Below are 15367 nucleotides of genomic sequence, written 5' to 3'. Positions count from 1 at the left end.
TTGATCTCGTCGGTTTCTAGAGCTTCGTTTCATCAGTTGCAGTGTGTCGCTGGCGTCTTGTGTATTGCATAAGGAGACACTCTTGAGCGAAATAGGCCCACGTCTATCCGGGTATATGTGCTTAGGAGAATGTGAAATCGTGTCATCTGCATAATTATCCTCAGAACCAACAGCCCTCAAGTCACACTGTGATTGCCTTCTTTTTCTTTGATAAAACATGAGGATTGCTATGTTACTGTAAAAACAAATATGAAAAATGATTAGCATATTATGAGCATTATAAAATATAACAATTACTAGATTATTATTATTATTATTATTATTATTATTATTAGTAGTAGTAGTAGTAGTAGTAGTAGTAGAGTTATTATTATAAGTATTAATTATTATTAATATTATTATTATTATTATTAGGCCTATTATTATTATTATTTGTAGTAGTAGTAGTAGTGGTAGTATTAGTAGTAGTAGTAGGCTAGTAGTAGTAGTATGGAAATGTGTATAGAGATATAGGCGCTATAAGTTAATAATTAACTTCACATAGCCTACATTGGCTGTTCCACTGCCTGCCCCATGGTGCGTTTGATTCATTTTTCCGTGACAGAGCCTGCGGAAGTCAAACAGAGGGCAGTTTACTGAGGCGCTATACGGTGAGGAGGAGAGAGCTGTCTTAATGTTTTTATGGCTATGCCAGTTTCCCGGCTCGGTGTGAAAGTGTTAAGTTAGTGCATGTGTGTTTGATTGGGGGTAATAAATCATGTACAGTCCTTGGGGCCCTGACAGGTCCCGGGGATGAGACACGTGTCCATCCGAAATCGGAGGGCTGCTGAACGGACACTATCTGGTAGATATGTGGCTTATAGCCTACGGTTTCTACTCGCACTCGAAACTTCTCCCAGCAAACAAACCTCTGGTGTTTTGCTTCCTTGTTTGCAATATGCTACTCTGCATTTGATTACAGCCTACTTGTACTAGTACTTGAAACAAATCCCATAACGCTTTGCTTTAACTTCTCTTTCAGTTCCACTCACTTCTGTGTTCTAACGCCAAACATCATTCCGTTTCTCGACTCGGTTGGCTTGTCGAGACCCCCTGTTCTTTCTGCAGGTCTGTGTGTGTGAGTGTTATTGACTGCTATGTAGTGATTACTATTCCGGTCGGATGGCATCAGCACGCCGCTGTAATTAATAACCCCATAATCCGGGTTCGGTTGGATGTCACTATGCCAGCACGTTAAGAGGAAGCACGGGGGTTCGGCACTGATTTTATTATGGAAACAAGGCGTATGGACTAGAGTCTATATGAAAAATTATAGATGCTATTATTCCCACCAGACAATGATAACTATCAGCTCAAAAAGAAGATTAGAGGTTTAAACGAGTACATAGTTCTTGGAAACCGGATCACATCATCTAAACTAAACTGAGATTGATGAGATTTCATCTGTTGTCAATATTGCGTTGAGACTTATTCAAATAAACTGCAGGCAATAAATAATTCAACCCCGCAGTTGTTTTTAACAGACATATGATGGTATAAAGACGAAATGTAATGCGATTATGGATGTTTCCTACATATTTCCCAATATTGATTCATGGAATTTCAATTCTGACTCCCTGGCTTTGTTTTAATCCGTATTATTTACAAGAAAATACGAGGTTCTATAAAACTCATCAACTGGATTTCTCTGAGGTACTGTAATCTCAATGAGTGATAGTAGTCTACAGAATGTTTTCCTGGAACAGATGCATCGGATCAGAAATACAAATTAGATCCCCCCCCCTCTCTCAAAATAAGCCTGTAACCTATTTACAAACAGGATATCTTACAATTTGCCTATGGAATCTATAGTGACAATAATAACGAATTAGGCTATTATTATTATTATTATTAGTAGTAGTAGTAGTAGTAGTAGTAGTAGGCCTAGTAGTAGTAGTAGTAGTAGTATTAGGTTGTTGTTGTTATTATTATTTTTTAATTGCTATCATTAGGCCTATTGTTGTTGTTATAGGTATTATTAAGATAATGTTATTGATGTTGTTGCTGCTGCTGCTGCTGTTGTTGTTATTAGGTAGGCTATACTATTACTAGCATGCTACAACCAGACATTCAGCGTGATGCATGGAAACAACACTTTGTAGCCCTAGCCTATATCAGCCACAATATACAATAATGTTTATTACTAATCGTTGTCATTGTTGTTAAACTTTGCATTCATTAACAGTGAATGCGCTAATCACCCTGCCTTTCATTACTTGACAACTTCCCCTTTGATGTCAAATGGTTACAATCCGTCTGATGTCTTAAATTAAAAGCGTGAATTGACGTCGATTCGCTCGCCACTTGTTATAATTGTCCACAACACCTCAAAAATGGTGTAAGAAAACACAACTTACTCGCAGACTTTTAGTCAGTGTTACAAACACCCAAGAGGGCAATTAATAACACGTGGAATTGCATAGTTGCTTCTATGCAGCGAGCAAGAGCCGCTGCGCATAGTCTACTTGAAATACATCCATTAAAAAATTGCAGACACTAGGTTTAAGTGAAGTTAATCACTCAGCAACACTGAAGTATTTACTATTTGTGCAAATGACCACAAATTGTGAATTAGCACCAAAATGGGGTTGGACCCATGCGAACAAATAGCAAATGAAATGATTGGCGAGCCATAAAATGAGATTTGAAACCCATTCAAATAAGAGATCGCGACGTCAGTGCACTTATCCAGGGGAAATACAGAGGGACAGAGAGAGAGAGAGGGAGAGTGTGTGTCTGTATGTGTGTGAGTAAGAGAGAGAGAGATAGAGAGAGAGAGGGAGAGAGAGAAGGGGAGGCGCAGAAGAGCGAGAGTGTGTATGAGAGGTGAGATTTGAGGAATAGGAGGGGCTTCTAAACGACTAGAAATGTCAATCAGAGCCAGGAGTCCCAATAATCTAAGGCAATCTGTAAGGACCTGACCTTAGTCCATCCAGATCAATAGGGAAGTGAGGGAGGAAGGCGCAATCGGATCGTTTACACTGGCTGTTTCTGAGGAAATATAGACTTCCCTTACACTTTGTTGTAGTCACTGTAAAGTGGATATCGCAGTACGCACCGAGAGGGCGATTCTCTGCTTTTTGTGATTGCAGCAGACTTTTTTCTACGACCATGTCTTTCCCGCAACTGGGATATCAGTACATCCGACCGATATACCCACCGGAGCGGCAGGGAATCGGCGGAGCCCGAGCCGGGGCAGAGCTGAGTCCGTCCGGGGCACTCTCCAATGTTCTCTCAACTATGTATGGATCACCTTTCGCCGCAGCACAAGGCTATGGAGCATTTCTTCCGTATTCAAACGATATATCCATTTTCAATCAATTGGTAAGTAGCCTACCCTATCATCTGCTTATAACGGGTTAGAATTCTTCTATAAACTATTTTAAAAAGAAATGGAGGGGAGGTGGAATGAGGCTGAGTTTGAGAAACGGGTATTTCTGTAACTGTAACAGTGAACCGTGTTTGCGGATGAACTTTGTTACTGCTACTTATTCTGGTGAATAAAAAAGTAGCATGTTCACCGAAATTACCACTGAAACGTCACCTCACGGGAAAGTAGGCTACAGAAATATTGCATTCAACTCAAACTCAACCCTCAACTGCACATTTACAAAAGTTAACCATGAATTAGTTTTACATTCTTGTTAGCCTGTCGAAATGTGACGGATAAGCATCCAGCGCCGAAAAAAACGAAACCGCAAACCATATTGCTGTTGTGGTTGAAATGCAAATCTCGCACTATGGAAGACACTTTCTTGTTTTATTCATCGAGTTATTGTCGCCTATATGCAAATACGTTAGCCTACCATTCATCTTTCATATTGTCTCAAACCGCCCTTTGGGTTTCTTGTGTTTGTTTTGTAGGGTGCTCAGTACGAGTTGAAAGACAGTCCAGGCGTCCAGCATCCAGGATTTGCTCACCATCACCCCGCGTTCTACCCCTACGGGCAGTACCAGTTCGGCGACCCGTCAAGACCCAAAAATGCTACGAGGGAGAGCACCAGCACACTTAAGGCCTGGCTCAGCGAGCACCGCAAAAACCCTTACCCCACCAAGGGCGAGAAGATCATGCTGGCCATCATCACCAAAATGACCCTCACCCAAGTGTCCACCTGGTTCGCCAACGCCAGGAGGAGGCTAAAGAAGGAGAACAAGATGACCTGGACGCCCCGGAGCCGCACAGACGAAGAGGGGAATGTTTACAACAGTGATCACGAGGGAGATGATGGGGACAAGAGGGAAGACGAGGAAGAAATCGATTTAGAAAACATTGACACGGAAAATATCGAGAATAAGGACGACTTGGATGACCAGGACGACCTACATGCTGATTTAAAACTAGACGGTAGAAGCGACTCTGAGATTTCAGACGGCTATGAGGATTTACAAGGGCCTGACCAGAGGTTTCTAAAAGCAGTGGTGAAGGAGGGCAAAGATATTCACGTGGAGCGAGGCGAGCACTTCCACCACCACCACTCTTTTGAGATTAAAGCGTCACAGCCAAACGGCGAACAACTGAAACTGAACCCGGTGTCCATCAACTCACCGCCGTCAGAAAATAACGCTGCTCCAGCCCAAAAGCCAAAGATTTGGTCTTTGGCCGAGACAGCAACGGCCCCTGACAATCCACGCAAATCTCCTCAAATGAATGGAAACTCGGCTGGGCCGGCGACCCAGACGATCATCACCCCTCACAGACTCATCTCTTGTCCTGTTGGGAAAATCCAGAACTGGACAAACCGAGCTTTTTCTGCCCACCAGCTCGCGTTACTGAACTCGAACCATTACCTTGGACTGGCGAACCAGGCTTCGGCGAACGGCCTCGCCCTCTACAGCCGGCAAACGGAGGAGAGGAGTCATAGTTCTGACACAGCCGTTACAGGTACATGTCACCAACACTGAGGCGAGCCTGTAGAAAAAACAAGTCTTCATTGCTATTGTTTCAGACTTTATACTTTCTTTAAGGCTATCGACGGGCTTGTTATTAATGGACATCTTTTTGAGGTCGTAAAGAGTATCATTGATGTGTGTTTCCATGTTATACTGTAGGCTATGTGTCAGACTAGTCTACTAAAAGGTGGTAACCTATGAAAGCTTTGAAATGAGTGTTTCTTTTCAAGAACAGTGGTGGTTGAAATAAATGCTTAACTCGGTGCATTTTTTGTCTCAATAAAATATAGGCCGAGAATAATTTTGAATTCTACAATTATAGCCCCACATTTCTGTAGGGTAGGCATAAGTCATACATTTACATTATAGGCCTGCCTGCTTTCAACCCACTGACTAATATAGAAATTTAAAAATAGCCCAATTAAAAGAATCAATTCACTTCATCCTTGCTGTGCAGTATTTAGACAAGTAAATTAATGTATTCTATTGTTTTATTACCATTATTTCAGAGAGATCTAGTGCCTTGGAAGCAGAGAAAAAGTTGTTAAAAACAGCCTTCCATCCAGTTCAAAGACGGTAAGAGACTGTCTTTCTTGTCATTTGGGTATTTTATTTTTGACTCATCACTTTTTTAATATAAATATATATAACATTCATTCAAACTGTAGCAGTTTTGTGTTGGATATGGAATAGTTGGATTCATGGTTGGTGTCCGTTAATCAGAGAAGGCCTAAAATAATTTGCATAGGCTATTTGTCGCGTGCAGCCTCAATTCAAAAACCCACAACATTCGTTTTGAACAGCAATCTTCTTTATATCACTTTACCTAATAGCTCTTCAGACAGCCTACTTGCAGGTCTATTTTTGTTTCATTTGCTTATTTCTTCTACTACCCGTGTGTGTTACAGGCCTCAAAACCAACTCGAAGCAGCGATGGTTCTATCGGCTCTATCCTCCTCGTAGACTTCCACACTTTCTTTCTATTTCATTTTACTATGTTGTAAGGAATGTAAAATAAGAATAATACATCTCTGTATACTTACATTGTAAGCATGTCCTGTGTAAACTGCTAATGTTATAATGTATGAACCTGTAGTCTGTGAGTTTTTTTTTCTTTTTGTAAGTTCTGTGAGGATTTGATGTTCAAATGTTTTGTATATAAAGTTAAGAAAATGTACATACTTGTGAACCAAATTGTACAAGAAAGTCTATATTTTGGCTAATAAATGAACTGCTGCAACTTTATCAAACATTGCATTTGGTTGTTGACTATTGTTTTCAGAAAGAATGGTTGTAGGCTATATTTTCGGTATCCTTGTGTATAGAATGGTGTGAAATGGACAGAATCGCTTATTGCATTAATGGCCTGAGGCAGGGCTTCAACCTACGAGGCACTGATAAGTGCATAGTCGAGAAGGATTTAATGTGTTTCTATATTCGAGGGTCTTAGGAGTAATTAGTTGAGTCTTGCGTCTACATTTGGATATTAATGTTGTGGGATTATCCTTATTGAGGCGTAAGAGACGAATTAAAATGAATAATTCTTTCATTAATTTTCGTCTGAAATTGTGTGGTATATAAAGAGAAATTAAGTAATGAATTTATGCTGGAACTGTTTGGCCAGAGTCAGAGGAATTAAGCTCCGTCCCATAGCCTCCATAAATGGATTTTGGTGCAGCCCACAATGCAATCATAGTTCCCGTGTGATAGTTCTACTGTCGCCCTTTTAAACTGTAGGCCTTTCATGCATTTTGATCATTGATTTCGCAATGCTCGCCATATGCGACATATACAGAGAAAGCATTTCTCCAAGTTTGCTTTCCCATCTATGGTGATTTGCATGTTAAGCTCTGTGAGAGAAACTTTATGTAAAGTTGGGGTTGGAGCTCCCTCTACAGTCGGGTCTAGAACGCCTCGCTGCTGCTGTTGCTGTCCATGTCCGAAACACAGTCGAAATGGGAAAATGTAGCCGGTGATGTTTTCAATTCACCAAACATTTAAAAAATATTGAACACCGATCCAAGTAATTTCACCATAATTATCGATCCATAATAACCATATTCTGAAGCCTCTGAGGCCTTGAGGCAATTTACTGATGTGAGCCAAGTAGGTAGGCTACATGCAGAGTTTAATTCGATGAATAGCCTACTTTTAGGACTAGTATGATAACTGGCAATTGAACAATTTATTTTATCTCACGACAACAATGTAAGATATGATTAGGCCTATCAGTTCAAAACCAACTGAAAATGAACACTACTTGCGTAAAATGTAGTCTAAAGTGAAATGGATAAAACATAACCTATAAAAATACCTGTTATAGTCTGGTGCCCCATGTAACTCAACGATACCAAGCTTGCATCGTAGGCTCCATTGGATTCCAGTGGGACAATAGTTATTGCATACTGGCCCTCTTTTCGCTCAGCTTTCAAAGTGAGATATCTAGGCTAGAGAAATGGCACTGAAAAGCAAGAAGTTAAAAAGCACAGACATGGAACCATCACATGTAGGCTATAGTTGTGGTATAGGCTATTCAAAAAAAAAAAAAAAAGACCTGAAAAGGAACCAATTGAGATGCTCATTCTTAAACAGCATAGCCTACTCCGAATGGGAATAAACTTATTCATGACAAGAAAAACAAATGTAGGCCTAAATAATATATTTTTCGTTTACAGAAAATGCAAACATTTTTGTAGCCTAACTGTGTGGACCTTAAAGTTTAATATTTTTTTCACAGTTGAGTGAAGTTTTTAAATAACTAACATGCCGCATTCGGTCACACTTTCCATGCATTTTAACGCGTCTGTAATGGCTGGCGAGGGCAGCTTTGTCCTCTCGGGTATCTCCGCTGTAGTTAGGCTACACAGCAGAGGAGCTAAACAGACGGCGAGCCCAGTGCTTCAACGCATCCGAGGCTGTGCTTAGAGACCCAGCCGGGGGAGAGATATTGGGCCGGGGCTTCGCATTATACTAAGTAGACCGGCCTTCCCGAGTTCCTCTCACCATGCTGCCTTCCTGTCTAATCAATTATGTTCCTGAGAGCTCTCTAACTGCGCGCCCAGTATGCATATTCATAAGTCACAGCGGCCAGTTGTGACACTGATTGATGTAATCATTTTACTGGTTTCTGCCCAGTCTGCCCACTTTCCCTCGGAAACGCATCAGGAGCTCCGGCTCAGGAAGTTCCACAGCGCGCGAGTGACCACCATTCTCTTACCAGCGGTGACCCGTTTAGACACATGGGTCACGCGCTAAAGCACGCTTTCCCCGTACCAAATGTGACCTGGATGTTTTGCAGAAATGAACTGCACAATATCTCAATAACAGAACACATGTAGGGTATTAATAGCCTATAGTTGTGACATTCTAACAAAGCGTCTTAATCGATCAGGCACAACTGAACCGTTAGAATAGCCTAAATGTTGCATATCACAATAAAAAAAAATCACTGGAGTATAGGCCTATCATGGAAGGAGCTACCACAGACACGTGTGCGCACGCTCACTCTAATCATAAATATTGATGCTTATTTCCTCAGTGTTCAAAAGATGTTTGTTGCTATGGGACCTGGAACAGTCTCTCTTGATCACAAGGATTCGGTTGAAAAGCTACAGAAGGGATAGTGATCACTGCATGAAATTAGGGATTAAAATGCTTCTCTAGAAACAAAGTAATCACGCCTGCCTATGTCGCCATACGTGTCCAACCTGCTCCCGGTTGCACAGAGCAAATGGAATGCATTAGCTAACATTTCGCTCAGAGCTACACAGAGACCATTTCCACTGGGGCATGGTGTGTCACTCAATTCGCCGTACATTAAGTGGATGTCCTCCTGGCTAATGAGCAATGATCAACAACGACTCCCCTTTTTATTTCGCTGCTCCCAGTTAAATACACCGACGGATAGCCTACGCCAGAGAGTAGTGCTTAAATAGCTCAAAAAAGGGATAAACGGGAAACACTTGAGGATTGACAGTCAGACTTGCGCGTTCCAACCCTGACAGCGTGAGTCAACGAACTGCTGCTGCTGTTGGCCTTCTTCCGTCTCCACAATGTAATTTAGAACGGGCATTACCAACGACGACAGAAAATAAGATTGAGAAAAGATATGCTCATTTTAGAAGACTGTTGTGAAACGTTGAAGAGTGTTTATAAAATCAGCCAAACGTGTATTTACAAGTTTTGGCCTATAATTTGTTATGGTGGGCACAGTTTTATTCGGCTGTATATGCAAGTGGGCTGAGGTTGTGGGAAACACCATGGTCCCATTGACGCACTGCAAATAGATGGCGTTTTCAGTCCATCACTAATCACATTGCTTTTGTGGTTCGGAGTGCTGTTCACTGCTGTTCACTTTCACCGTCAATGAATTAAGACAGAGGTACATAGCTACGTGCGGGGCAAAAAAGGAATGCATTGTTAAATACCGATTTGGAGGAGGGAGAGCAGCCCAGGAAGATGGAATCATTAAAAGGAAATCTAATCTGTCTTTCTGAGCGCCCATTGATCCGGAGAGGGTGGACGGCAGTGCCAGGGCGCTGGGAGGAGAGAGCGGCCAATGGAGCCGTCAGAGGTCCCTGTGAATGGAGGAGAACCAAGGAGTAAATAAACACAAGAGCGGCCCAATGGAGGGGCCAGAGGTTCCCTGTGAAAGAGGAGGCTGCTCCACATAAAGGGGGCCAGGCTTGTGTTTTCACCTCGTCCACCCTTACTGTCATCCCCGGCCCGCTCTGCCCCCCCCCCCCCCCCCCCTCCACCCCAAACCCGCCCCCCCCCCCCCCACCCACCACCACCCCCCGCCTGCGATACGGACAAATGTCACCTCCTTTGTGGAGCTGGTCCGGCTTTGAAGCAGCCCACTGTCTTTGTCCGGTGGGCTTAATCCTTTTATGAGCTACCGCTGACCCACACACACACACACACACACACACACACACACGCACACACATACGCGCACGCACACACACCCTCCCGGCAGGCCGAGAGAGCCGTGCCCTTTAGCGGGCGTCCAGCCGGGGTGTTAGCTGACCACAGGAGGAGCGCAGATCGGCTCAGCGAACACATGTACCACACGCTACAGCCATCTCCGTACGGAGGGACGCGGGCCGGGTCTGTGCTCCACCCGCACTCGTTATTGACTTCACACAGAGGCGTCTGAAAAGAGCCGGAAAGAGCTATTCTCCCTCGATATCTCCTCGCCCGGTGCATGCTTTATCACAGCATATTTAATTATTAAGTGCAAAAGTGGCACGGTGACATGTTTGAGAATGGGCAGAGGGAGAGAGAGAGAGAGAGAGAGAGAGGAGAGAGGGTTGTTGTGTTTCCACAGGGCTGACTGGAAGACAAAAGAGCCCTGGAGGAGTGACATTCTCTGGGGCCAGAGTGGGAGAGAGGGAGGGCACTGATTTCATGCCTATTGTTGATGGAGGTTAGAGAGAGGAATTCTTTCACTGAATCCGAAAGGCAACAAGTGGGGACCGGGTGACAGGCGGACAGAGGGAGAGGCGCTGGGGCCTTTTGCCGCTCACCCAGCTGAAAGATTGTGCTTTTTCTCAGCCTCCTTCAGCGTCACCCCTCAGACTGGCCCGAGTTACAGGCCAATTATGGAAATGCAGCTTTGAAGCCGAGCACAGCGCCCTTTATGTCTGCCTCCCTCCCTGACAAAGCAGAGGCTATAGGGGCTTTTTATACACCCCCCCTCTATAAAACATGCTTGTGCCCCACCATACATATGTTCCTACTTTCACTCCCCCCCCCCCCCCCAGTCAAAAGAGTTGTTAGTGCATCTGTTGGTAAAGATTAGACCGAAGATGAGACATAAAAAGACCAAATGTTGGGATGGCATATTTGTGTGTGAGGACTACTTTATGGGGGTAGCGTATGGCTACGCGCTCCCTGCTCCTGCCTAGGGGAGCGGTAGGAGCTGTTTGTTCAGGAGATGAGCAGAGGGCGGATTTGTAAAATGGCTGGCCTCATAGCTGTGTGCGGAACAGCTGCGTGGTTTTACCAGAGACATCTCCGCACCCTCACCCCCACCACCCCCACCCCACCCCCTCCGACAGCACGTCACTAACAGAGGCCCAGCAACTAGAAGCCCTGCACTTTCTCAGCTTTGTACATCAGTCAGCGGTGTAGCACAGAATGTAGCCGCGGCGTGTGAACTAATAAGACACATTTTCTCCTGCTTTCGAGATGATCACAGGGGAGTGAGGTCCGTAGCGGGGCCGAGGGTGCGGCCGCCGCCACACAGCGGACGCCTTGTACGACAGAGCCCTTACACTCCGGGCTCATCTGACAAATGCCAATACCCGGCCTTTCACTCATCACTGTTAATGAGACGACATATTTTGGACGTTTCCAATATTTGTACAGACTTCCTTCATACAGACCCCTGTATTCACAGGGCCCGGTCAGGTCAAAAAAAAAAAAAAAAACTCTCTTCGACTTCCCTGGGATTGGCTGGTGAAGGGAACTTAATAAATTCTTCCTCCTTGGAACACTGTCAAACAAGTCCTTTCTTACATCTCCCATGAATACATTAGAGGCTTGCTTGATTGATTACAGACCCTCGCGAGAGGGTGAACCGATGAACCAACTCCCCCGGCGTGATTAATAGACTTTATTAAGAGAGTCCTATCCTTTTTAATAACGGTAACGTAATGAGGGGCAGAGAGAGAGAGAGAGAGAGAGAGAGAGTGGGCCAACTCGCTGGCGCTCGTCTCCCAATCCAGGTCCCGTTTACATCCGCTCGTTTGCAGTATCTCCATTGGGCCATATCCATCACATCGCTATCAGCTCCACACAGAGGGAGTTCCATCCATCGGACACAACTGACACAATGAGGATCTGTTTTAGCTTTTGTGCTCTTTAACGTTGTGCAATATAACAGTATTAAACAGTCCATTGTCTTTCGCAAACAAGTCTTTTTTTATGGGGGAATATGGAATGTGGCATTAATTCAATGTCCCACGCAGGCCGTGTGGTTCGGAGCCAAACGCAAATGACTCAACACTTATTTCGCCTATTTCGAGACCGGAGTGAAGATTTAACTGTACTGCACCTAGCGTTAATCAGATTACACAGTAGTGTGGGGTGCGAGTTTACTGGACGCCTGTGGGCTGAAAAAAAAAACAACAACAACACAAAATAAACCTAGAACTATATGGGAGGTGGAATCTACGAAACAAATCCAGCGATGACTGCGGTCCGATGACTGGCAGAGAAGTGTGGTAATGTTAAACTGTCTACCAGGAAGTAAGATGGCTTACGCCGGCACTAGCCGCTTATCAGCTTGACACAGAAACAACATAGTCTCCAGCAGGAGTGGACACAGCCAGCCAGCCAGCCAACATTTATCACCGTGCTGCATTTTTGCAACACAAGGACTGCAAGTGATTTATTCAAACAAAGATATCACCGATAGAGCTGTTCACACACCCGGGACCATTACAGCCGGTCCCAGACAGGTAATGTTTACTTTACAGGGAGAAATGTAGACGTATACACATCCCCGGGCCGTGACATCAGCAGACAGTCAACGCCGCTCGCCGTTAAAGGCGGGAAGGAGGTCGATAGTGCAGGTGTGAGGCCCTCCCAGTCTAACGACGAGGCCCGCGAGCGTTCGGGGATGTTAAACGCCTCCATTGATCGGCCTCCCTTCGATACGGCGGAGAGGCTGCAGGGAAACGCTCTGCCATGTCCGCCTGCCTGCGCCAACACAGACAGCTAGTATCCACTCTCCTTAATGAAGCCTGGACTGCAATGGGGAGCTCCATCTTGTTTAGATAAGGTGTTTACATCTGTGGCAGACGAACGCCTGGACTAGCCTCCCTATAATGTAGGACAGGGCCGGGTGACTTGGTCGTGCGCGTTAGCGCGGCCAGAGGAAACAGAGAAAGAGAAAAGCAGTCCATTCTTCCTGACTTGTCTTTGTGCTTAGATAAACTTGTTGTCAGCCACTCCACCATGGCACTCCTCACTCTGATAATGGCATTGCCATGCAAATGAGCCAGGGGGGAGAGCGCTGTGACCGATTGTGTGTGTGTGTGTGTGTGTGTGTGTGTGTGTGTGTGTGTGTGTGTGTATTCATGCATGGGGTAAGTGTTGTGTGTGTGTGTGTGTGTGCGTTGATGGATGCAAGGATGGGTGGACAGATGTATCCAACAGCAGCATAATCTCAAGATTCTGCACGGATTTGAACTAGGATATTATGACCACTGATCCAACCAAACTCAACATAGTGCTGAGTTGACCTGAATGATGTTGGCATGTGCTGTCAGAGTTAAGTTTGGAGATTGACCCCCCCCACTATCTTGCCAGGGACAGACAGGAAGTCAGGAAGTGGGAAGCAGAGGCTTCTGGGATGTGTCATGAAGCGCATGGGCGAGCCAAGCGCCAAACCGTGAATCCCCCCCCCCTCTCCCCGCTCAGTCGGGGCACAATGAAGTGGCGCTCTCCAAAATGGGGAAGGGGTGGGCACCGTGTCACTTTGTCCCTCTTTTGGACAGGGGGCAGTCCCCACCGCCTCCTCTGTTGTCCTGCTAAGACGGACGGCACTCACTGGAACTGTACCCCCCCCTCTTCATTCATCCATCCCGGGACACGCCCGTATCACGCTGATGCGCAACGCCAAACATGGCGGCCGGATTCAATTTCCTCCCCTAATGTCCGTGTTTCCTCCCAAAGACAAAAGCGTGCGTATTTCTCTGAGAAATTAGATTTGCCCCCCCCCCCCCTCCATCTGTGTAAGTAAAAGCTCAGTTAGCTGATGGGGAGGGGGCAGGAGTCTTTGCTCCTTGAGATCCCACGGGACCGTCGCTACTGAGTACGGCTGCCTTCGCCCGGCCATGGGAACAGCCGTGCCTAATGTCATTTTACAGGTAGATGAAGCGCGAGAGTGGGTCGTAATTGCGAGTAATAACCGATGGTTCTCCTCGAACCCCTTGAGACATCTCTCCTCGTCAATCTCAACCCCCCCCCCCCCCCCCCCCCCTCTTGCCAAGACCCTGCGTATTTGCTGTGGTGTGCGGGGTAATGAAATATACAAAAGGGGATGAACTGTGACCTTTGCACTCTCGCCGAAGGTCACCGGCCTCCTTTACATACACAGACGAGGTCCTCTTCCGGAAATGATAAGACAAACAGGAGAGAAGAGGTAAGGTCAGTGAGTTAAACCAACAGCTGAGATGACAGTCAACTGGCCCAAGGGCAGTGTAACTGTCATCCATTTCCCCAGGCGAACTCTCTCTCTCTCTCTTTCTCTCTCTCTCTCTCTCTCTCTCTCTCTTTCTCTCTCTCTTTCTCTCTCTCTCTCTTTCTCTCTCTCTCTCTCTCTCTCTCTTTCTCTCTCCAATGAGTATTGAGATTCACCAGCCTACCTAACAGACAGGAGGACAGGACACAAGGGGTGTGTGTGTGTCTGTGTGTGAGTCTGTGTGTGTGTCTGTGTGTGCGCACGTGTGTGTGCGTACGTGCATGTGTGAATGTGTGTGTGTGATTGCATGTCTTCAATCTGATTATTATTTAATCATTATTGTTTACTTCATGGCGATACGCAATAAAGACTGTGACAAGTGAGGAGTCGAAATGTCAAAGCGAATTACAGGCGTATGCACGAACCTGGCTACGAATCAATTGGCAGAGCTGCGGCTCCGGCTGAAAGGTCCTTCCTCCTAATTGGTCATATCCTAGCAGCAATGAGGGGCGCCCCGCCCGGAGACCACCGAGCAGCAGACAGCCCGACGCAGGGCGGAGAGATAAGCCTGCGTGTATGTATCATACAGCCCTCGTTCTAATGAGTTGTTTAGTCCTATGTGTGTCAGAACCAGTGACACATACAGAACAGCGAGGAGGCTCTCTCTGGCCTGGGATGAGTGTGTGAGTGTGTGTGTGTGTCTGTGTGTGTGTGTGTGTGTGTGTGTGTGTGTGTGTGTGTGTGTGTGTGTAAAGAGAAGTGATGGTTTTAGCAGGGTCTGTCTGCCTGATTTCGCAGCGGCCGGCCTCGGTGTGAAAGACGAGATAGTGGTGTGCGTGTGGGAGATAATGGACCTTTCTCCACGCCACTCAGCGCTCGGCTGGCACACAGCTGGCACACAGCTGGTCATCCACCAACCCCGCCCCCTCACCCCCCGATGGCCCGCCCCCAGCCCTCTGCAGAATGCCAGACATGCATGGTGAAAGAATATGGGCTAAGAGTGGGTTAAGACAGAAAAAACATTAGCGATAATGGAGGGCAAGTGGGAGGGAGGGAGGGAGGGAGGAAAGGAAGGAAGTCACAGTGGGGCCTCCAGCTCCCAGGATCCATCTGTGTCTCAGCAGGAGGGGATCCGTCAATGACGGACAGGTGTTCCTCAGCAGAGCTCCTAATCCCCCAGAAGCCCCCTCTGCTCTGGGGCCTGGCCAGTAGTCATGCTGAATGTTATTGCGGTTCCATACCCAT

At 45.9% G+C, this 15367-nt stretch overlaps 1 protein-coding gene across 1 annotated transcript; it reads left to right on the top strand.

Annotated features, from left to right (window-relative positions):
- Nucleotides 1–3150: 3150 nt before the first annotated feature.
- On the top strand, nucleotides 3151–5892 carry irx3a (iroquois homeobox 3a; the record flags this gene model as incomplete). The annotated part of the gene is made up of 4 exons (XM_084436536.1): nucleotides 3151–3363; nucleotides 3904–4921; nucleotides 5439–5505; nucleotides 5838–5892. The coding sequence occupies 4 exons, from the start codon at nucleotides 3151–3153 to the stop codon at nucleotides 5890–5892; spliced, it is 1353 nt and encodes a 450-aa protein (XP_084292662.1).
- Nucleotides 5893–15367: the final 9475 nt, after the last annotated feature.

The sequence above is a fragment of the Borostomias antarcticus genome (genome assembly GCF_949987555.1).
Source record: "Borostomias antarcticus genome assembly, chromosome: 4".
In the NCBI taxonomy this organism is placed as follows: domain Eukaryota; kingdom Metazoa; phylum Chordata; class Actinopteri; order Stomiiformes; family Stomiidae; genus Borostomias; species Borostomias antarcticus.
This window is presented reverse-complemented; position numbering and strand designations above follow the sequence as displayed.